The sequence below is a fragment of the Lipophrys pholis genome (genome assembly GCF_963383615.2).
Source record: "Lipophrys pholis genome assembly, chromosome: 8".
NCBI lineage: Eukaryota > Metazoa > Chordata > Actinopteri > Blenniiformes > Blenniidae > Lipophrys > Lipophrys pholis.
The window spans coordinates 11,233,294-11,257,251 of NC_137630.1; the positions used below are offsets into that span (position 1 = coordinate 11,233,294).

General features: G+C 40.4%; 2 protein-coding genes across 3 annotated transcripts; both read left to right on the top strand.

Annotated features, from left to right (window-relative positions):
* The first annotated feature begins 4,107 nt into the window (after positions 1–4,107).
* Positions 4,108–13,135, top strand: LOC308113588 (vesicle-associated membrane protein-associated protein B/C-like). 2 transcript variants are annotated; one of them, XM_080469982.1, is made up of 6 exons: positions 4,108–4,391; positions 5,680–5,832; positions 8,518–8,621; positions 9,002–9,082; positions 9,372–9,503; positions 11,353–13,135. In XM_080469982.1, the coding sequence occupies exons 1-6, from the start codon at positions 4,334–4,336 to the stop codon at positions 11,518–11,520; spliced, it is 696 nt and encodes a 231-aa protein (XP_080326108.1). In that variant the 5' UTR covers positions 4,108–4,333; the 3' UTR covers positions 11,521–13,135. The 2 variants fall into 2 exon arrangements, with proteins under 2 accessions (XP_080326108.1, XP_080326107.1); XM_080469981.1 differs by having other exon boundaries at positions 4,118–4,391; positions 9,324–9,503.
* Positions 13,136–14,709: 1,574 nt separating this feature from the next.
* On the top strand, positions 14,710–22,254 carry LOC308113589 (charged multivesicular body protein 4c). The gene is made up of 5 exons (XM_080469983.1): positions 14,710–15,104; positions 17,454–17,631; positions 17,825–17,939; positions 18,995–19,121; positions 21,000–22,254. Exons 1-5 carry the CDS (start codon positions 14,921–14,923, stop codon positions 21,062–21,064), a joined length of 669 nt encoding a protein of 222 aa, XP_080326109.1. The 5' UTR covers positions 14,710–14,920; the 3' UTR covers positions 21,065–22,254.
* Positions 22,255–23,958: the final 1,704 nt, after the last annotated feature.

Genomic DNA, 23,958 nt, shown 5'->3' on the forward strand with positions numbered 1-23,958 from the left:
ACTAAAATGCAGCGTTTTTGTTTGAGCTTCAGTGACGTTGATGAGTTCTGCCTGAGGTTCATCCGATTGGGACGCGAGTAAAGAGTGAACATGTAATCGTTGAAAGAGAACTGAATCACTAACAGCACAGTTTATTGTAAAGTGACTTTGATCTGATCCTATGGAAACACTGTTTGCCCTTTTCTCCACAGCCTCGATGACCCTGCAGACAGAGATGATGAGAGGTGAAGCAATATGACGAGAGCCAGCAGCAACCGTGAAAACCAGACTTCAGTCAGCTTCAACAGACCCTAGGAGCTATTGGTCCAATCTTTTATCAGTGAGCATCTTCTAACTACCGACAGGAAGATCAATTCAGGAAGACCTCCCTAATTAGCACTGATATGAGCTTACGGCTATTATGCTAGCAATGCAAACTCTGTATTGCAAACAAATGTGGTGTTGGCGATGGTCTGCTCCCTGTCAACTGCCCGTTCCAGTTCTTCTCTTGCTCTTTGCTTCAGTCATCATTTCTGTGTGATACTACATGTAGATATTGAACTAGTAACTGCTGCAGTACCTTTTGCTATCATTCATATCTGTGAATCCACAGTAAAATGACATACCTTCCAGGTACTTACGGCATTTCCCACCACAACCTGTCTGCACCTATTCCAGCGTTTCAGCATGTGGGTCTAAAAACAAAAAACAATGTTTGAAATTAATCACATACACTGTCCAAGTGTTATCCTTGGACAAGCCTGTGTAAAAGACAGTCTCTTCCCAGATTTAAAATGAAACATGATCCTCTTGTAAGTGATTTGCTTTTACTGGAAAGCACTTCGGTCACATTGATTGATTGATTGATTGGTTGATTGGTTGATTGATTGATTGGTTGATTGGTTGATTTGTTGATTGATTGATTGATTGGTTGATTGATTGATCTAATGCACATGCTCTCATGTCTCGACATAAGGTTTTAAGGTTAGGCTTAAGACTTTTCTATTTGATAAAGCTTACATAGGCTAAGACTGCTGGAGGACCTACACTGAGCTTCTTTCCTCTTTCACTCACCATGTGTCACTATTAAATGTCACTAACATTTGCTGCTCTCTCTCTCGTTCTCTCTCTCTTGTAGTCTGTGCTCTCTCTCCCAGCTGGATCTCTGACAAAACAGAACTAAAGTTCGTGGTCTGAAGCCTCCTGTCCTGATCCATCTTCACTGAGTGGATCTCTGTCTTGTCTTTTCCCTCCTTCTATCCACTTACCCCAACTGGAATAGCAGAAAGCCGCCACCTCTGAGCCTGATTCTGCAAGTTTATTCCTTTAAAAACTGGACTTTTCCCGTTCCACAGTTGCTTATGCTTGTTCATGTGGATTTGTTTAGTTTTCTCTGTAAAATTACCCTGAAATGACTTTGTTGTCTTTGGTACTATATAAATAAATTTGAATTGAATTGTTACTTTCTCATAAATACCACTGAATCAGTTTTTTAATTAACTTTTAGAGCCACCTCATTCCTGTGCTCTCTGTTGTCTGCAAGACATAGAAGTCCATACCGTCGGCCGTGCACCACTGTTGTTTAGTATCAGAGGCCCTCTCTGCCTGGTTGCTTGAGCAAGTCGATCTACACCTATCTGACATATTTGTCAAGAAAATCATTATCACCTGCAACATTGTTTTCATATTACTTTAATCCTTCAAACCTCAGTTTTGTGTATAAAGGCTCCCTGGTAACTAACCTCAGTGTCCTGCTCAATCTTTCTCTTCAACCTGACGACTGGAGAATCTTTTCCCTCCAGGAGCTCCTCACATTCCTTAGTCCAGTGGTCGAAGACTTTTGCAGAACTAAAATGAAATGACATCATTCACGATACTAATAGTCAAGTATGTTTATTTACATATCCCTTTAAGCCAAGCATGGATCACATGACTTTACAGTACTTGGACAAGATCTAAGTAAAGCCAAACAATGCTTGGTGTGCAAGAGATAAAATACAGCCAATAGAAATGACAAGATAAATACAGTGAATATAGAGTCATTTTGAAGCAAACAAAAGGCCCAGAGGTCAGCACTAAGTTTTCACATTATAACTGAGGAACAAAAATCACTTTACATCCAATAACCAATATATACTTTTATCATTTCCTTAATTTAAACATTTATGGCCGTTTCATTTGGTGAAATAACTCCACAAATTGCTACAAGGGAGGTTCCACTGAAAGCAACTTGCTTTATTGCCAAACTGATCCACAGACCCCAAAGCAAGCAGTGTAATCAATACATATAACCACTTTATACATGCAAACAGACAAATGTCATCCAACATTCTTGTTAGACATGAAAGCATATGATTTTAATAGGGTTCCTAAAGATTTCTACAAGTTACATTTAAGACTTTTTTAAGACCTATTTAAGACTACTTTGAACTGAATTTAATGCACATGTTGTGCCCAAATTGTCTTCCCACACACAATTCCGTGTTTCAATATCAGCTTAACTTATTAATAAAACAAGATGGGGATCATTATCCTCGTGTGTTGATTGTCAAAGATGTTTCTAGCTAAATAAATGTTTGGTTATTCTGTATGTGACATGTTTCCAATGTTAATAGTATTCATATTACTGGTTGGTAATGTCTGATCCTGCTCCTTTTTGTAATAAAATGTAATATTGTAAGTAAACATGGTAAATACTCTCTATACTGGATTCAAACACGCTGTAATTCAATTTGTTTATGATCAAATTGTCCAACTTCTGATACAGTAAAATCAACACCACTGAGCATTTTAACACACTGACAGACTATATAGCGACACTTTAACTAATCTAAAGTCTGCTCTCTCCCAGACGGGTATCTTGGTTTTAAACACGTGTACAGAGCAGCAATGATCAAGGTCCAATGCGCAGCTATTACATTTTTAATTATTGGTTTGATAAAACAAAGACTTCTTTGAAATGCATCTAAGGAAACTTCTCAGCCTCTTTAAACATTTAATTAATGTCGTTTTTATTGTTGTTAAATAGTAGTAAATAAAGAGGAATGAGACTAGGGACAATGATATAAAAATGTTTCAAAATCTTAGAATAAAAATAACACAAACCAAATGAATGAAAATACATGACTTCAATATAGCTGTAAAAAATAGTGTTTTTTTTTTTTTAACGGTGTATAATCTTATGTTGCTGATGTGTGTTTATGTGTGTTGAACTGTTTTTTTTCAACAGGACAACAGTACAAATTGCATTCAGTGAACAACAATAGCATGAACAGTATGAGGATAAAATAAAGAAGAAGAAAAAAGTTACATCTCATGCCAGAGGGTTAAGGTTTGTATAAATACATTAAGTGAAATACAAATTTCTACTGTTTTAATTGAGGAGATGCAATGGTTTAACTATGTATTTACAGCAGTAAATGTAATAGTTTGACGTCAAGAATAAAAGATTTATCAGGTAAGTAGAGTTGCTTTTTAGGACACAATCATCAAATAGTCCAAACAACACAGTCTTCCTCAAAAAAGGTAAAATGCTAAAAATGATAGGTGTGTTACACTTTTTTTGAGGACTTTATTTTCACAAATAGGGAACATCCAAAAAGTGCAAACAAACATCAAACACAATAAAAGCAAACAGACAGTGATCACATATAATACATTCATGAAATGTTAAACTTTATGAGGGGTACTTATACAGTTTGTAACTATAACAAATACAAATGAGAATGACACTTTTTTTTTTTAATGACAAAATACAAAAGGGACCAAGGAAGCAGAGGGTCTCATTATTCTTTTAGGAATAGTTCTTTAAACATCTCAACAGTTTTATTGTGTGTTGTGTGTTTACGTTACTTAGTGTTTTAATGTGCTCTTTAAATTCAATATAGAATTTAGCAAAATTTGGCTTTACCTTTGCTAATCTGCATTTGTCAATGTGAAATTTTCCACTTACAATTATTCAATGAACTATAAATTCTGTCTTTATTTTTGTAATCATAATATGCAATTACACTTTTAAAATCAATTTGAACAATAGGCGTGTTACACTTTTTAAAAACTTTTTCATACAGATGACGTGCCCCGTTACCCCGCCCTCTCCGTGACGTCACATGACCCCTCCCTCTCGTCTCTTGTGCTATCAGCCGTTAGCATTAGCCCGTTAGCCTCCTGCAGCTGTCGGCGGCCGTCAGTCATCCAGCCTGTCAGTCCGAGCGGCGGTGCTGCGTTTGTGAATCTCCTCCTTCCTTCTTCCCTCCCGCAGTCACACCGAGAACGGCCGGGTTGTATCTCCGGGAGCCAGCCGCTCGCTTCACCTCGTTGCCCTCGCTGTCACGACAGGAAGAAGCCCTGGGACATGGCCAGAGCAGAACAGGTCCTGGTGCTAGAGCCACAACACGAACTGAAATTCCGAGGTAACGCCGAGGCGGAGGGCAGGGCCGGGGTGGGGGGCGCGGGGGAAGCAGCGAGCGTACAAGCCCGCAACGACTCACAGCGCGTCGGTCTGTGCAGCAGCCGGCGGCTCTCTTGCGTGCTTTATTCCCACCGTGACTGCCTGCTTTGAGGAACTTTGTGCGGGCGACAGTCGTCCCGGTGACGGCTGAAGCGGCTCGGTGTGCGACGATGCTAACTGGTTAGCCTCCGGCTAATCTGGCTAGCGCGGCGCACTGCTCGCTGTCATTGCAGCGCCAGGCGGGCCTCCACGGCTATTTCTCCACATTTCCTCTTTTACTTCCGACACGTTTGCATGTCATCGTGTGACAGCATGTGAGACACCGTGCTGGCATCTAATATTTGACCCACGCCTTTCTTTCGATGTCGCCGCTTTTAATTCGACTGTGGGGGAAAAAAAAGTGACTATTCTAGCATTTTCCACGACCAGCCTGGTGTCATTGCTGAGCCTTATGACCATGCTGATTTCACAATATTCCTAAGCTAGCAAGCTCTAGTTTAGAGCTTTACTGTTAAACTGGCATTGTGCAGCCTGAATTCCTTTCCAGCTTTTCTACATCCAGACGGAATGGCCATGAAAGTGCAGATTCCAAGGACAATGACTATTTTCTAAGTAGTCATGCTCGGTTGCCTTATTGATGTAGAAATGGGTCAAGGGATGACCCAGGGTGATGTGAGCAGCCAGTGGTAGGATGATCCTTGATGGATCGTTGCAAAGCTTTGGATGCAAAGATGATGCAAGAGAAGAGAAGATGCAAACGCCCACTCAGTCCTGATGCATGTTGTCAGTGATGGAAGCAAAAAAAAAAACCACAGTGAGGCTGTTGGTCCAATAGAAATCTCTCCAATTTAACTTAGGTTTGATATTCTCTTTGGGAGTCATTGGGTATAAGAGGGCCTCATGAGAGAGACATTGTGATGATAATCTAGATGCTGCACAAGTAAGAAGAAATTAACACTTGAAACTATCTCTTCAGTTTTTAGCTGAGGCTTGTAATTGGATTATCAGATAAACACTTTACTGCTCTCGATGTTTATTTTGTGCATAGTGGCAGGTGATTTGGACTTTTCTCAGTAACAAGACTTGTGCAATTCATCCATAAAGACTTTTATCAACTGATTCAGCCTTTAATTGCCCACTTTGTCCCCCTCCTCTATCAAAACCTAGCACACAAATTGTAGATGTGCAAATGATCAGAAATGCATGTCAATCAAGTACAGACATGCACTTTCCCTCTGTGTCCTCCTTAGGCCCGTTTACAGATGTTGTCACTGCCACTCTGAAGCTCACCAACCCCACAGATAGAAATGTGTGTTTCAAAGTCAAGACGACCGCTCCCCGCAGATACTGTGTGCGCCCGAACAGTGGCATCATTGACGCTGGAGCTTCCGTCAATGTTTCTGGTTAGTAACTGTTTTCGCGTGTTTTAGTTCAATGATACCGCAAGCTTCACTTATTCATGTTTTGTCTTGTTTTTATAATGTCACTAAGAAGAAAATCTCAAATATGTCATGTTTATCGTCAGAGCTCGACATTGGATCATGCAATGGTTTTCCCAGCTGTAATTCTAAAAAGGTTGTAATAGTTGTATAATTTTGCCAAAAGCATTTAAAGTTAAATTAACCTTCAGTAAAGGGTCACAATCCGAGATAATAACCAGTCTCTTCTTACGCTGACGTACTTCCAGGTATATAAATGGTAAATGCTGAACTATCGTTGAGCTTGTATTAGGTTTCAGCACTAAAATAAATCCTTGAGCCTCTGCTCTACTTGTCACTGATACCAAAGACGACACCTGAGCTCAGAAATATTGTTGGGAAATTACCAGCAGGCGTATCAGTGATGTACCTGCGAATTCATGGTAATCCGTACTCGCACAGTGTTTTCTTTAGCTGATACATGAGTGGATTGAATTTACAGTAAAGATGAATAATGACACCAGGCACAATGAAATAGTGTGTAAGAGAAAATGTGTTTTGAGTAATTAAATGGATTTCTACAGGAACCAAACTTTCCGTAATCTCTAATGTGCTGTTGCATCTATTGTTGGGTATTTTGATTGAACTGATGTTTTGCTTGCACTATGTCCATTTGGTCCACATTATGCTGCTGTCTCACATTTGGAAGTGGTTTCTGTTGAAGGTTTTCACATGTCAGTGAATGTCACAGCGGGAAATACTGGAGCTGAAATACTTTGGAGTTAAGCTTTACGTTTCCTCTCCATCAATGAAAAAAATATTTCATGGTCTTGTAGTGACATCACCACGGTTCACAGGAGGTTTACAGGGGAATTTCTGTTTTAATTTGTGTATTGACAGCAATTATTGTCCGTACTTGGATTGTAAAGGATAACTGCAGTAAACAGAACTTCCAATTAGCATTGACTCATACACACATCTATGATTTAAGTACTAGTAGTGATTTTGCGGTATTATAAGTGGAATTCCTGCTTGTATGAATTTAATCCAACAGAATGTTTGTAACATAAAATAAGTAAAAAAGACAATACTGTCCTCAGTCACTCTTTGTTAGAGATTACTTGAGATAGCAGTAGTGCAAGTATGGCCTCTTTAAAATGAAACACTTCACTGCATTTGTACCGATGTCAGTGATCGGCGCCCAGTGCATGCTGGGTAGATTTCTGTCCCTGATTTGACTCCATCTGACTCGAATGTCACTCCATTGTTTGTAACCTTTAGTGCTGAATGATGCAACTACAGGTTTAGAACTTGGAGGCTCAACTTATGTCCCGTACATGAAGATTGTCGATACTCTTCAAACATTTAAAGATCATCATTTTTGCTGGCTTTTGAAATCCACTCATGTTAGTTGAATTCTATGAATCTTTTTTAATTTAGTCTGCATGAATTTACAGTAAAGTTTATTTTAGAACTTTAATTACTCTACATTACACTTAATTATTAGTTTCTTGATCCACTTGTTTATTTTACAAAATTAAAAGCAAACATCCTTCTGACATCAGTTTTATGGAAAGGTTTGGACTATATATTGTGTGAAGAGATTTAAATTGCGTTAAAATGAGAGGGTGTTTATCTACACGCATTAGCAACCCAGAGTTTTAACTACATTTCTTCTTTGTGAGATAGGAGGTTGTTTTTAAAAGATCATGAGTACAGATGTGACCTCATTGAACTTTAACTGAAAGGAAAGGTAGCGCAGAAAGTTGTCAACTTGTTTCGGGGGTTTAAGAAATGTTGCTTCAGTGTGCAGCCTGGACTACCACACTGAGCACACGGCTCTATGAGCGCTGTCTAAGCAGAACAAACTGGATGAACCAGGAGAGCAACTGAAACTACTTGCTTTTTTAGTAATGTACATATTACTGGAAAATGAAATGCACACAACACTTTCTAGTAAATACGAGCTTCTGAATTTGGTGTTGACACATATTGAAACGTTTCTAACACAGGGTGAGTTTCATTATTTTCATTAATGACAAAATAAGGCACGAGGAAGTCGAAACAAGCTAAATTCAATTTTAAAGTAGAGCACATGTAAATAAATCAACAACATTTTTCCCCTAAATAAACATAAATGGGACAGAAAGGTTCACACATTACACAAAGGAGGAAGTGGATTCTTTTAATCATTGAAGATAAATGAACAATAAAAAAAAGGGCCTCTTACACAACTGCTTGGAATTTTATCTTTTTGAGCTTTGAAAGAGACATGGAGGGTATTGATGACATAACCCGACAGAGAAGAGGAACCTGAAGTCGTGTGATACACTCTTAATCAACACAATGTTCAAGGAACTATTTGAATTATATTTGGTATCAAATCAAGTGGACTTTAGAGATAAATAGACCCCAGTTAGATATGTTTTTAGTTGGCCCATACTTAAAGCAATCTAGAAATCTGAAATAAATGAAAACATGATGTTAATTCAGTAATTCTAGGAATAATCTCTGTTCCTTACTACTTCATGGATCCAGCTCTAATCCAGACAGTGAAACTTTGCAGCTCACCACAGTTTGCCCCACATTGTGAACCTGACTCGTGTCTGTTTTGATTTTGGCCTAAAGCTTAAGTCTTCCCATCTCACTCTGTCGTCGTTTCTGTCACAGTTATGCTTCAGCCGTTTGACTACGACCCCAACGAAAAGAGTAAACACAAATTCATGGTGCAGTCCCTGCTGGCTCCGTACGACATGACTGACATGGAAGGAGTTGTGAGTATCTGAGCACACCACTGTTCAGTGATCGTGATCACACACGAATATTGTACACAGGTTTCGGCTGTGTGGAGATGTTTAAAAATGAATACAGCAACCAAAGTGAAGCTGTTAGTCCCTCCTGTTGACCCCCCGAGTTCTCGAAGGCATCTTCTATTTTCAGAACTTCACCTTCCGCTGAACTCTTTCATTCTGTTTTCTTCTGAAGCTTTGAGACAAGACTTTACATTTATAATGCACATTTCATATCCTCAAAACATTCTGGAGAAGTTTCTATTTTTATTTTTTTTTAAAGTGGACTTTTATGAAGGCTAAACAGAACAGTGGAATGATCGATGTCTGAGCTCGAAGAATGTTCTTTCTGTTCTCGTCCACAGTGGAAGGAGGCAAAGCCTGAAGAGCTGATGGACTCAAAGTTGAGATGTGCGTTTGAGCTGCCGCTAGAAAATGACAAAACGGTAAGTGTCAGGAGTTAGTTATCTCAGAGTGAGGAGTTTCCACAGTATGCTTGTGTTGAGTTTATTTTTACCCTTTCACTTCAGTATATTTCCAATCCATCAGCGACACCTCACCCATCACATGGTTTATTTATTCATTTCTGATTTATTTGTCTGCAATCTCATCTCACGCCCTGCCACTTCTGCATGTCTCTTCTTCCTCTCCATCCCACCAATCCCCCCCCTCATTCTCTCTCCACAGCATGAGAATGAAAGCAACAAACCTGTGTCTTCCTCTACCTCTGTTAAGACTGAGCACTCGGTGCTGCCCAAGTCGGCCAGCGCCTCGCTGGACGACGGCGAGGTGAAGAAGATCATGGAGGAGTGCAAGCGGCTGCAGATGGAGGTGCAGAGGCTACGGGAAGAAAACATAAAGATCAGGGTGAGACACGCTAAGATAAACGAGAGACGGGTTTCTGTGGAGAAATGGCTGGTGGCCTGGCACACAACAAATGAACAAATGTTTCTGGAATTTCATTTTTGGAAAACAAACCAACCAAAACCATCACATCAGCAGTGTTGGTCCGAGATGTTACTTTCATAAAGTACTGTACGGTGTCAGCCAAAAGCTTGAAGTTTCATGTTTATAATCATTGCAGTAAATGCTTGAATGTCACAAAAACGTAACTACATAGTAAAATAGAGCTATATCATAAAGAATCTAGATTCAGTCTAATAAATAAAACTGCTCAGATCCAAAATTTATTGTTGAAATAAACTTTTTAATCCGTTTTAAGGCTCCTCCAGACTTTATTTAGTTTCTCCAGTCTCATCAGTTCATTACCTGTTACACGGTGCGACCTGGATTTCTTAGAATTAGGTACAACATGCAGTTTGACTGCATGATGTCGCTCTCCAGTGAATGTGTGACAACTGCTCAACAATAAATCCAGCCAAACAAAAACAAATGGCACAATAGAATTTTAACCACAATGGCTTTTCTTTTAGCCAAAATGAAGGTTGATTGAACAAATGTGACAGGAAAAGGCTTTTGTAGCACACATCTGGAGTTTTCAGAAAAAAGTTGAACCTTTGAACCAGAGCGACGTCGCTTTTAGATCCTTAGACGTCGACTCCTCCGATCATTGTGAAGCAGAATTCACCAAGCGTTGGACGTGAGGCGGGTTTAGACCCTCGTGAGACTGGTTAGTTTTACCCTGCTGATGATGTGTTGTTGCAATAGTAATCTGCCCAGTACTGCTGGGAATTTAAAAAATTTGATTTTCCTCCAATCTTTTTTAATAATTAAAGATTGATTCAATGCCAGTTGAACCCTGTACTCAAACTGAACCGTTCAGTTCAGGCCGGTTTGACCCAGCAGTGATAATTGATGCTGCAAACAGTGAAAATCTGAAACTCTCATCATTAATATTTAATTTTAGAAAACTACTCCGTTATGACGTGTACAAAATGATGTAAAAGTAGGTGTTGGTTTTTTCATTTTTTTTTAAATTCTAATTATGAGTGGAGTTAAGATGAAGAAACGGACCAGTTAAAACACCATAAAATAAAGAAAGACCTGAAGAATAAATCAGGTCTTTCTTTATTTTATAGAGTATCAAGACACATTCAAGTAAATGGTAAATGGACTAACTTATATAGCGCTGAGCTTTTAGCTGACGACAGCCCCAAAGCGCTTTACATAGCTCATCACATTCACCCATTCACACACCATTGGAGGCTGCAGCCATGCAAGGCGCTGTCACTCCAATGGGGGCAGTTTGGGGTTCAGTGTCTTGCCCAAGGACACTTCGGCATGTAGGCAGGCAGAACCTGCAACATTCTGATTGGGAGACGACCGCTCTACCAACCGAGCTATGGTGACTCCATTTATTACAAACACAAATATTTTGATTGATTACAGATTAGAGGAGCAAAAAGGACAGCAGACGTCAGGTTTTTGTCTCAATGTGTCAAACATAACAATCTGGAGCTGGGTTGTGCTCTTATTCCTTGGAGGCATCATGAAGACAGTGATGACCGGAGCCCCATCTCGTTCTGTATTAATGTTAGAAACCGTGAACCCACCGGGGACTTGTCAGCCAGTGTTCAACATAAGTACACATTATGCATGTTTTTATTCAAATAACACAACTAGACTTGTTTAATTTGAAGAGACAAAAGACAAAAGCTCCTACATATAATGTGCTGATATTTATTCTGTTATTGCCTGTTGGAGTATTTCTGCCTCTGGATGTGTTTTGACTGCTCGACTCCTCGGTCCCTCGCAGGAGGATGACGGCCTGCGGAAGAGAAAGGTGACATCAGCGGCTGCTCCTCACGCCTCCTCCTCCATGACGGCCACAGCCATGAGGGACGAAGGCCTGAGCACCCGCGTCCTGGCGCTCTGCGTGCTCTTCTTTGTGATCGGAGTCATCATTGGGAAGCTGGCGCTGTAGAGACACAGAGGGACAGAGCACAGTGACGGACAGACGGCTGGACAGCGTGCTCGGGAGGACACGTGTCAATGACGGCAACTGGGGATGTCTTCTGGGTTCATGTTGATCTGTTTCTTTCTTTTACTTTTCTTTTTCTTTTCTCTCTCTTTTTTTTTTTTAAACATTTAAGGCAATATCATAATTGTTTGTTTTTGATTGAAGCTAAATTAAAGTGTAAAAAGAAAACAGAGGAAGACTATCCCAAGTTAAACCATGAGTGCAAGCGTTAATTGTCACAGGTCCTGCCTTCTTCTTTCTCTCTCTTCTGTGAAATAATGTCCACCTCTGATCTTGTTTTTTTCCGTCCATCTCCCTCCTAAATGATCTTCCCGAACTTGCACAGGTAACAGTTAGTGGTGTGTGGATGTGGCTTCAGGCTGGCTGAATGTTTAATCTTTCATTGATTCTCACTCTATGTATAAGAACGCTTCTTTCTTCTCATCAGATAATCTCTCTCCTGCTGGTCATCGTCAAGAGGAGGTGACCACAGTTGATCAGTGAGAGACTCAAACTTTGTCTTCTCAAAAGTTTGCGGTTGAAATATATTAAAAAGAGGGGGGAAAAAAAACGCTTTGAGCCAGTAGAAGCCGCATGTGTGTGTATGATAGGTTGATCATTTGTTTGTTCGCCTCCTGCAGGAGCATAGAAGTGACTGGATGTGTGTGGATGTGTTAAAGTGAGGCGACCGGTGAAACGGTGAAATCACAGGCTGTTCGACAACAAAAGAAGAGGGCTGGTTTTAAGGAGAGAAAAATAAAAACTTAACTGTATAGAGTTCCTGTATTCAAAGAAAAAAATAGGGGTGTTTGTTGAAAACCAGATCAGGACTTTTGATGATTTCAGCTGCAGTCTGGACCAAGGAATCTGTAGAAAATCTTAAAATGGGCTTCCGGGCCGTCTGTAAAGTAAAATCAGCGTTGTGATCATGAGTTGCTGCTCAGTGCATCAGATTTACCTGGTTAACACTTTGATTTGCTCAGATGAGAGTACATGATGTTAAACTTGAGATCAGCCGGAGAATGTCATGCAAATCGAACTTGCACACTTTTAATATTCAACATAACGTATGCAACAATCTTTTTCGTCGCCGCCTTTAGTTTTGCCCACAGAGTTTTGGATTTGTGTCCTGTGTATTACAGCAATGGTTTGCCCCCCCCCCCATGTATTCTCATGTCGCCACAAAGCTTCAATTGTTTCAAATATTCAAATGCACTATATTAGAGCTGTGCACCCTGCGGTCTGCATGAAATGGCCTGGATTTATTCAGATTGCTTTATTACGTTTTAGTTTTTGAGTGTTTGAAGTTATATTTGCAAAACAAGGAAAATATTGCTGTCTTTTCAAAAAGGGACCACCATGAGTCTGGTTTATCAGTTTGTGTGTGTGTGTGTGCGTGTGTGTTTTAATTCCCTCTCTGTCATCTTCTCCTTTTGTTTCCTGTCGGGCTCCGGTGGTTGTGAGATAACACAGCTGTATTATCTTGGCTATCACATGACCATCTCAGCAGACTCTGTTGTTATAAAGGAAAAAAAAAAAAAAAAGGTAAAAATCTGCATTTGTTGGTTGCCTGGGCAGCTGGGAGGAGGACTGACCTGTTAATACACACTACATGAAAGGAAAAAAACAAAACAATCTTGGCATCAATGCTTCAGACCACACCTGCAGAGATACAGTCACAATGGTGTAATCACAGTAATTGGATACTCTTTTGTATGTACATAAAAATCAAAGTTCTCAAAATGATAACTGGCGATAATGTTATTAACATATTGTAAAAGATGAAAATAAACCACCTTGGATCATGTAGCATCATAATGAATTAAAATCATAAACCCCCCCAAATGTCTGCTCCTGTCAAAAGTCTTGTTTTTACATTTATGATGCTGAAAGTGGCTGCTTCAACATGTTGGTACAATAAACCAAAACACCGGAACTGGTCAGAATTCCTTACATGACAAAATTCTATCACCCAAGTGGCTCAATTAAAAGCGGACTTGAGTCACATGCCTTCCAATGAGCTTTTATCCTCTTCAGAGATTGCTTGTACATTGAGGACTGATTGCCTACAATACATTGTGTTATTTACAAAGAAGTCATTAGATGTACTATATGTATAAAGATAACTCGGTTGCAGTAGTTCTCTTCATAGTTTTTCATATTTTTAGAATAAACAAGAACAAATCTGACATAGAAAAAGAAACTTGTGATTAACCCTGGAATCAGGCACAGGCAGCATGCTTTTGTTTCACACCCAGCAACAGAGCTGGGTGAGAAATGTTATTATCAATCATTACATTGCTGCCCAGAACACTTCCATATGCTAATGTATATTCACAAACACAGCCCCACCTATTGGCAAGAAGAAGTATAAGGAATTATATTTTCACGTACAATGGTCTGAAACTTTGTGGCGTCATCCTTTGGTAGGGATATGAAGCACATTAGAACACACAAAAATGTATCAGAATACCAGAGGATTTAATCTGGACAATAATGCACCATCCGGCGTGTATGTCAATCAGTTAGCTGACACGTTACAAAGAATCCAGAAGGTAAATACATCTATGTTGGAGTTCCTGGAAAACTTTCCAGATCAGCACGTTTTAAAACACTACTGTGGAACTTTAACCACATATGGGCCAAAACCGGCCTGCAGGAGACTTCAATCAGGCCCACCAAACCACCAAGTAAATTGCAGAAGTTTCAAAGAAAACACAGATTTAAAAAAAATGAAAATTCTTAAGAGACACAACACAACACTGACTGAGACCCGGGTTCAAATATTGGTGACGCTGCCATGACAGATATTAACCTCAAAATCATGCTGGCAGGTTGTAAAAACATGCATAATGCAACAGCTATCTCATACAATTTTTTGGACATTTGACTGTATTCTACACCAGAAGGTTTTTCATTAAAATTGGCTTTATGCTGAAAAATTTTAGTCCTATTTAGTAGCAATTGCTTATTTCTCTTCACGTATACTCTGCACCACAACAAATAAAAACTTTAAAGTTTAATTCTACATGTTATTATGACAGTATTTTACCGATTCGGTCTACACTAGATGAATTTGGCTGCATGTGGCCCCTGAACAAAAATGTGTTCGAGCCCTCTGCTTGAGATGAATTATTGTGTTTGTGTATGCAGTACAACAGATGGCCAGAAGAGGGAGAATTAAAGGGTGACGCGGCGACGCCCACCACGTCTGGACGCAGCCGATGACGTCATCGGGCCTTATCCAGGAAGTGTAAAACATCAACAATCCTCCAGGTTGAGCGTCGGAGCAGCTAGCAACGCGGCAGAGGGAGCAGAGCTCGGTTTATCTCTTAAGTAATACCCGTTTTGCAGCGTACCAAACATGTCGTTGCTCACTAAGTTCTTCGGAGGGGGAGGAAAAGGAGGAAAGGGACCGAGTCCGCAGGAGGCGATCCAGAAGCTCCGGGAGACGGAGGAGATGCTAACGAAGAAACAAGAATTTCTAGAGAAAAAGATCGAGCAGGAGCTGCAGATCGCCAAGAAGAACGGCACGAAAAACAAAAGAGGTGATACATTCTGGGTGTTATCATCACTCCGACGAAACGCTGCTCGTGTTCGATAAAAGCGCCCGCTTCACGACCCCGAGGCTAAACGTTAAAGCTAGCGTGCGAGCTAAGTTGGCTAAGTTTCCCGAGCTGGCGTAACTGTTGGCAGCCGCATATAGCGGCTCTATCGCGGCAGAGCGGGGAGGAGAACTCGGTGATAAGTCGGGTGATTCTGTGACAGATTTATTCACACCGGTGTTTATGCCCAGCACGACCAGCCAGCCTGGTGGAGTCCTGCTGGAAGGTGTGGCCCGCGGCTCAGCTGCTGCTCGCTGGCTCACTGCAGTGAGACAGACCGTAAAGATATTGACACAGTGCGTCAGGACAAAGGTTGACTTCAGGTGATACAAGCTGGACGTGATGTCACTGTGAAAAGAGATGGGCGTGTTTGCTCCTCGATCAGCAGTCAGTGTGGAAACCTCACGAGCTGTCTCAGTACTTCTCTGACCGTCGGACACTGCATGATGTGAGCGATGAATAACCAGCCGCTGTGTACATGTGTACAGGCACATGTTAGTGATGCCACACTGAGACTAAACTACACTAAAGAATTAGAATTTATATCGTTAAAATGTAGCAAAAATCATGTATTATGTATGCAGAAAACTTGAGATTTAAAGTTAACCCAGAGAGAGCTATCTTTTTTGTTTCTTCTTTTACGCAAAGGAATCATGAACATGAAACCAAACTGTGCAGGGGAGGAAAGAAGCCCAAGGAGCTTATTTAAAATCCTCCCCATCAATAAGCATTACCTTAATGAGAAATTTAAAAAAAAGATAACAAAGGATGAAGGAACAACAAGCAGAGAAAACTAGCAAAGAAGTAAATAACAACAGTCACCACAGAGTCAGTGGGATTCTATGTGGACAACAGATAATTAATACATAAATTAGCCTTTAAAAATGCCAAAGAGAAAAGCATTTCGAATGATTTGTCTCGAGTTCCAGAGTTTGGGCCCATGGAATGTGATGAAAAGTTGATGTTTGGAGGTACGGCAAAGTGGAAACTGCAAGTGTTTTGGGTTCCTTGTTGGATTGTAGTGAATGTCTGATGACCAGAGAAAAACATTGTGAAATGCATCTGTAAGGTCTTGGTTCTCAGTAATCAGTTTATATATGAATATTCATGTTTGTAAGGTATTAATAGCTAAGGTTGAACTTGACTTGACCTCTGGAATATAAGGTTATTGTTTTAAAAAAAAAAAATGTCTGTAGAGTATTTGATTAAGTGAAGAAGTGTGTCAGGTAGCCTGGACAACATTACAGATGTGCAGTATGGATATATGAACTTATAGTACAGTGACATTAGACATGACCTATGTATTAAATGAGATGTCATTAATCGATCGAATAGCAATTCTTTCTTGATATTTTATTACAATCTTCTTATCTTACCATCACTACTGAAGTGTTGTAATGAATATAATTCAGCTATGAAATGTCCCCCTTATGTGCGATGGGATGCCAAAAATGTAGGCACGACATATGTATTCACTAAATATTGTGTGTAAACAGAAGGAAGTATCTGCATCTGTTTTGGGTTTCTGTGTCAACCCTGCCAGGAACATTTCAAGCTTGATTTTTGTTTGGTTGTTCCCTCATGCTACACTTCTCTGCTTAGTGCTGTTCGCAGTTCAGTGTTGCTGTGTCGACGCCGATCACTTTCGGTATCACACAGATTTGGAAAATCAAACTAGAACACTCTTAATAAACATTGGCAGTTGAGCCAGATGGTGGTGTAAGAGGAGAACAGAACCGAGTTTACTTCAGTTAAACAGCAGAGATATTTCAGTAGCAGTTTCTCAGCTTTTGAATTTCATATACCTGTTTAGGTAACATGAATGTAAAGCAGCCTTCAGGAATTGTCTTAACCAGCCTTGTTTCACTGCTCGGGTTACGTACTTTGTGCTGTAATAGTTTCCTTTTCCTGCTTGGCAACGGCCAATACTGTGACTCAGCGCATAATGACACTGTCTCTCAGTTTCACCCCAGTTCGTCAGGTGGTCAGGAGTTAATGGTGGTGATCATGTGGCTGGTGTGGCTGGTCACCTCCGACTAGCTATCTTATTTAACTGTTTCTCCCTATTGTCAAACCAGTCAGTGATGGATGAAGCTCATAAAGAAAAGGATATTGCGATGACTCACTCTACAAATGTTTACCTACTTAATCTTCCACCTGTTAGAAACTCCTGTTAAAGAGCCGGTCAGAAACCAAACGATTCACCGTGTCTCGTCATTGTTTTTCACTGCTGTTCATGTCAGTCTGATCGTCCCGACGCTGTTTCCCCACGTGTCGCCTTTCTCTCCGCAGCGGCGCTGCAAGCTTTGAAAAGAAAGAAGCGGTACGAGAAGCAACTCGCCCAGATCGATGGCACACTGTCGACCATCGAGTTCCAGAGGGAAGCTCTGGAGAACGCCAACACCAACACTGAAGTGCTCAAGAACATGGGCTTTGCTGCCAAGGCCATGAAGTCCGCTCATGAAAACATGTGAGAGCGAACACTCAGTCACTTATACGACTTTGTCCATATATTTAAACACCAACGTCAAATATTCCCACATTGTCTGTTATTCATACGTGTAAATAATACATGAAACATTAGTTACCTCAAAGGTCGGTAAAACAGCATTTGAGTCACTTGTCTTTTGCTGACTTAGCTTCCTTCTTTGTTTTTATATCAGGGACATTGACAAGGTGGACGACCTGATGCAGGACATTACGGAGCAGCAGGAGCTGGCTCAGGAGATCTCTGATGCCATTTCTAAACCTGTCGGCTTTGGAGAGGAGTTCGATGAGGTGGGCAGGGCTTTACACATGGATATCTTTGGTGTATTATTGCCACAGGCTGTCAAGGAATCAACAAGAGATTTAAATCTGTTTTGTGTTTTATTGGTGTGACTGAGTTGAGCTCTGACACGCTACTTATCTCACTTTTGGGTTTTTTCACTTATTATTCTGGTTATATGGTTGTTTAGCTTCAGCTCTGCTCACAACGTTCACTTAATCTGGGAGTATGCAGAATAAAGATCCTCTTTCTTCCTTTCTCTGTCATGAGTTTAAGTATTTAAATTTAATTCAGTTTATTTTAATGTTTTAGATGTTTTACCCAATAGGTGCACCAATTATTAGGATCAATCCTGACTTCAAATAGTGTAACCTGCAATTATATTTCTAAAAGGAAGTCATCCTAATTTACCTCAGTGTCTTTGAAAGAAGGATTTCTGGTCATCTGAGGGCTATGAAATGTTAAGGTTATTAAAAGAATATTGACAACAATTCAAAATACAGCCAATGCCAAACAAAATATAACACAATGTCAGTGTTACAGCAGACCAATAGAAGGTACAGGAGTCAGGAGTACAATAAAAGCAGTGTGAAGAGGAAAGGTCCAGAGGAAGCGCCTGGCTTTAATGAAACCACCTCATTCTCTCGTTGTAAAACCACAAACCCAGTTTGTTCTACTGCAACCACAGTGTTCCACTTTCTAATTCACTGAATGTACATTTATCTGTGGGGAGCGTCCTCTCACGGTGGTGATCAGCCGTTCACTCTAATCTCCACTTGGATTCCCATGGACGGGCTCTCTTCCAGCGTATTTGGAAAGCATTAAGAACTCACACATCCGCTGGGTTTGTGAGCACATTTAACTGACTGCAGCGTCGGGATGACAAGAATCTCAACTAGTGACAATAAACAGAGAATCTGCAGCTGGATTTTCCATTTGAGCTCTTAAAAATCATGCCTAATGTAAAATATGAACATGCTTCGTGTTTGTATTTGGGTTTTTTTTAGCAGCGCATGAATCATTTGCATATTGCGCTGTCCTCAGTCTTTATGTCTTTCCTTTTCAGGATGAGCTGCTGGCGGAGCTGGACGAGCTGGAACAGGAGGAACTGGACAAAAACCTGCTGGAGATCGGGGGACCGGAGAACGTCCCACTGCCCAACGTGCCTTCTACTTCATTACCTTCTAGACCTGGTAGGGACCTTTTAATAAAGGAAATAAAAACGTGAGGCACCCACATGCACGGTTTAGTTTTTTGTAGTTGTTGGAATGTATAAAGCAATATATCTCAGTTCTGTCGGGATGTTGTAGACATGTGGCAGCTTTTGGATCGTGGTCAGGCTTCTGCAGAGCTTTGTGACACGTGTTTGGTATTTTTGGACTTTAGGGAAGTTTTCTGTAGTGGCTGGCTACAAATTATAATATTTCCTCGATTCATACTACAGGCGAAAGTGGCTCAAATCCACTTTTGTGCTAATTTTTGTTTTGAATGAAAATCCATCAGACACCCTGCCCACTTTCTCATGTAGCCCTCAGTCAGACATGTTTCCTATATTTTTCAAAGCAGCTTGTATTTCATCTGACCACATTGAAGTGAGGCAGCCTCATGATTCTGCACCAGAGGACATAGACATATATAAGTAGACTCCTCATTGACTGCCGCGGTCTGCTGGAGCAGACGTATCAATGTCACCATTTTTGATGTGCAGAAGCATGTTGGATCATAACTGTCTGCTTTTTATAACAAACCGCTTGAACGTGCTGAAATCAGTGAGTTGGGATTATTGTGTTTGTTTAAAGGAGCGGGGTCTTCATCTAATTTGCGTTCAGTGTGAACATGATCGGATCTGTTGTGAAGCAACACAGGGGAGATTATATTAAATCCCCATTATACAACGACCCCACCTTTTTTGATCTATTTCCAGGAAGAAGAAAAAAAAACTTATTTATTTGGGCCAATGTCATATTTCACGTAACTCAGCATGCTGAATGTGTTACATGTTCTGTCCATGCAGCTCACTTCAATTTATAATGTGAACAGCCAGAAAGAGAAAAAAAAATCTGATCTCATCAAACATTTGGAATTGAGCATTAATTCCTGCTTTGTGATCGTGGACACAGAATACAGTGATAAACTGATGGAGCATGGACACACACCATGTTGTAAATAACAGTGTAGTCAGCATGAGGCAGCAAGCAACTGCAAAGCACAAGACTTGTTAATACTGTTCCACCCTGCGGATCTCAAGTTATTGTTCGCAGTCGTACCGGTTTCAGTGACGGAGCAGTTGTGCAGCAGCACGAAGATCACCACAAGTTGGCTTTGTCACAGAACCCGGTCACATCTTTGTCTGTGTAAAAGTGTTGAAATGAGAAAATACTGTGAACTTTATAATATTATTTGGTAAAAGACACAACAGACGTTATGCTTGTGTAATGTTCATTTTCAGTTTCTAAGTACAAACAAGTAAATCAAGCTTTATTCAGCTTTTACTCATCGATGAAGATTCAGTAATCCAGCTTCTGGAAATCTTAAAGAAGAAGTGAAATTCACTGAAATCACCAGTGACCGCTGCACCAATTCTCCAAACCTGCAGCCACTTTGGAGTCAACATGTGTTTTGATTGTGGGGGAAAAAAGCTGGAATCCTCTTAGAAACATGTGAACTACACTCAGGCCACATTTACACGTACCTGGGTTTATACAAAAACAGATGTTTCCCCATCTTCCTTTAAAAAAAAAAAAAAAAAAAGAATTCTTAATTTGAAATTTTAAAATGGTGTAAACAGTTTTAGAAGTTTAAAAAACTAGCCGTTTTTTAGGGTGAGTTTTTTACAGTTATACTTGGCCCGTCACAAAAGAAAGACGACATAAAAAAAAAAAAAGGTTGACATTAAATCAGTTGTCAAAAGGACGTTATTAAGTCTAAACATGGTGTAGACTAAATGTCATGCACAGTCTAGTGCAGGTATGTCTAAGCTTTACTGACCGAACTACTCTGGTGATGCCAAAAAGTTCATATTCATCCTGGATCACGGTTTTAATGGTCTTCTCTTTCTTTTCTCTTCAAAGCCAAGAAAGAGGAGGATGAAGACGACATGGAGGACCTGCAGCGCTGGGCGATGGAAGCCATGTAAACACCACCTCATCACGGCTGCATCACCGAGGGAAGAGGAAGGAGCAGGAGGAAGCAAATGGACTGATGGGATCTCGTGTTTGAGTGGTTTTGTGTGTTTGAGGAGAGGCGACTGTCTTTACAACAAATGCTGTAGTTTTTTTTCTTTCTTTCTCCATCTCCTCACAAATCCAGAGACCTCCTGGTGCTCCGTCCCTCTCCATTGGCGGAGTCACCTAGTTAATTTTTCCCTTGTTTTAACAGCGAATTAGCACTTCCTGTTCCTCGTCCTGAGCAGGACGGATTCATGTCTGCGGAGGTCTTACAGCAGTGTGACATTATGAGCTCTGTGAGGCCATTATGAAGGCGATGTCCGCAATGTTGACGTTAACGTCGACGGAAAAATGTAAATGAAGCTCAATCCTCAAAGGTTTATTTCCGACTCGCGTATTTACCCATGTTTGTAGCGTTTTAGCTCGATTGATTTACTTCTGTTCTTTTGCTTTCTGACAAAAACATCGAGAGTTATCGTCTTCTGTTTCGTTACCTCCTCTGGAACCCCAAGCTCGGAGACAACCTGTGCTTTTGTTTCAGGCTGTGTGGTTTGACCCAAACCTCTCCTCCTTCCCCTCTTCCTCCTCCTCCTCCTCCTGTTGCTCTTTCAGCGACTTCTCCTTACCTGGAAGGCGTTCTCACCAGTGGTTCTTGTTATTCGGTGTAAATATCCCAAACGTGTCTCTTTTTGTATACTGTATTTCTGCCGTCACCGAGAGGTTCAGTCGAGGTCGTGTGAAGCATGCACCAATGGGAATTCACAATACAGATCACAATACATGGCTAGAACGAGAGATGTTTAACCTAACACTTTCATCTTGCTCTGTCTGTCTCGGTCCTTCTCATAAAGGTTTTTGTTTCAAATTGTATGATGTTGGGGGGAGAAAAAAAAAATATTAATAATAAACTATGGTCACACCTTTATTAATTGCATCCACAGGGAGATTGGATTTTATAAAAGATTAGATTATAGTCAATCTACACCATTGGAGTTTAAAGAGTTAATTCTTTTAGTTTTTCAATCTCATGATGTACATTTTTTACATAGGAAAAAACTAAATAACACAAGGACAGATGGACAAGCATGTTTGCATTTCTATGTTTTATTTATCCAGATGAGAATATTATTTGCAAAATCATTAAAGGTTTTCAATTCTTTGACTGTGGTGGAAGCTTTTTCTTTTCATTGATTCGTGCAGGAGACCTGGTGGCTTCATGTACGGACATTTAAAAGGTTACGACTTCTGCACTCTTACCTTTAAACAACTTTGTTGAATAATCCTAATATGCAAGGCTACCTTCCTACAACATTGAAGATCCAATGTGACGCAAATCTTCAATTTTCTATGCGACAGTAATTTGATCAAAACAATGCACAAAAGTGTATTTTTTAATTCTGTTGTAACTTTGTTGTTTTTTTTTGCATTGAATCTGAATTTGTGGGTTGTTTGCTATGACACATTCGCCACACCTTCTCTACTGATGCTAAACCACTGGATGTGACGGGACCCTTCTTGTTAAATGAATACTGATATTGTCAGTTGTGTCTTCAGACTTCAATCACCCAACACTGGACAAAAGGTTGTTGACAGTTTTGGCAAATGTTTCCTGAAACCAGCCCATATAATGGGCTTTGCTGCTTATTACACAAAGGCAGGTTCCTTGGTGAGAAAAAAACCAATGTTGCACCATTTGAGGAATTGCGTGTCTTAGTGTCCGGCTAAAACAACAGTAATAACACCTTATCTTATGAAATACTGTAAAAGCTCAAGTCACTATATTTTTGACCCTCATGACTTATAAGCGTTAATGCTGAAAATTAAAAAACGCTTCAAATACACTACACACAAAGTATATATATATATATATATATATATATATATATATAGGAAACACTTTTGTTTTTGCTCCCATTTTTCATGAGCTGACCACGAAGGTCTAAGATCGTTTCTTCTTGCACCAAAGGCCTATTCCTCTCAAATATTGTTCACAAATTTGCCTAAATCAGTGTTTGTGAGTACTTCTCCTTTGCTGAAATAATCCATCCACCTGTGGCAGATTAAGAGAGACAGCAGGATTATTGCACAGCTGGCCACAGTTAAAGTGCTGCAGTTTGCATGCCAGGCCACCAGAGAGAGAGAGAGAGAGAGAGAGAGAGTGAGAGAGAGAGAGAGAGTGTGCATGTGTGTGTGTGTTTGCGCGCAACCACATGCACGTGTATGCAGAAAGCAGCACGATGTAACCATCCAAGCACCTTTTAATCTAACCTTCATATATTAATATCTGCCACTCAGTATCAAGTATATGTAAGGAATTTGCTTCTGCTGATCCAGATGATTGTAGAATTAATTATAATCAATGTAAGCTTTGGTGGAGAAGGGTTAGGCTTCGGAGCAGCATAATCAGCCACGTTGTTTAGTCCATGTACCACACAGCAACTCAGTGTGCTGCGATGGATGCGCAGGTCACAGATGTTCCACCATTGGGTGGTTTCGGTGTCTCAGCACTCAACATTGTCGATGGTCCCGAGGTCACTGCACCCTCTCCGAACAAAGATGCGGCCAACAATTACCGAGATGCTAAAGTCACTGCGAGCGTTCAGCATGGGAGCCTCGCTGTGCCAGGGGGTCGTTGACCTCGACAGACCTGACAAGGAAGCATCCATTGCAACCACAGACCTGGGTCACAATAAAGTGACGTATTAGTATTTTTCAGTTTTTGAGGTAGACTCTGAAGAGTTAATAAAAGTTTTGGCCATTTGACTGGATGAAGTAATGAAGCAGTCAGGTGAAAAACAAACAAACAAAAACAACTACAAAATAAATCCTGAATATAATTATTTTGGCCAGATCTGTTGACCAA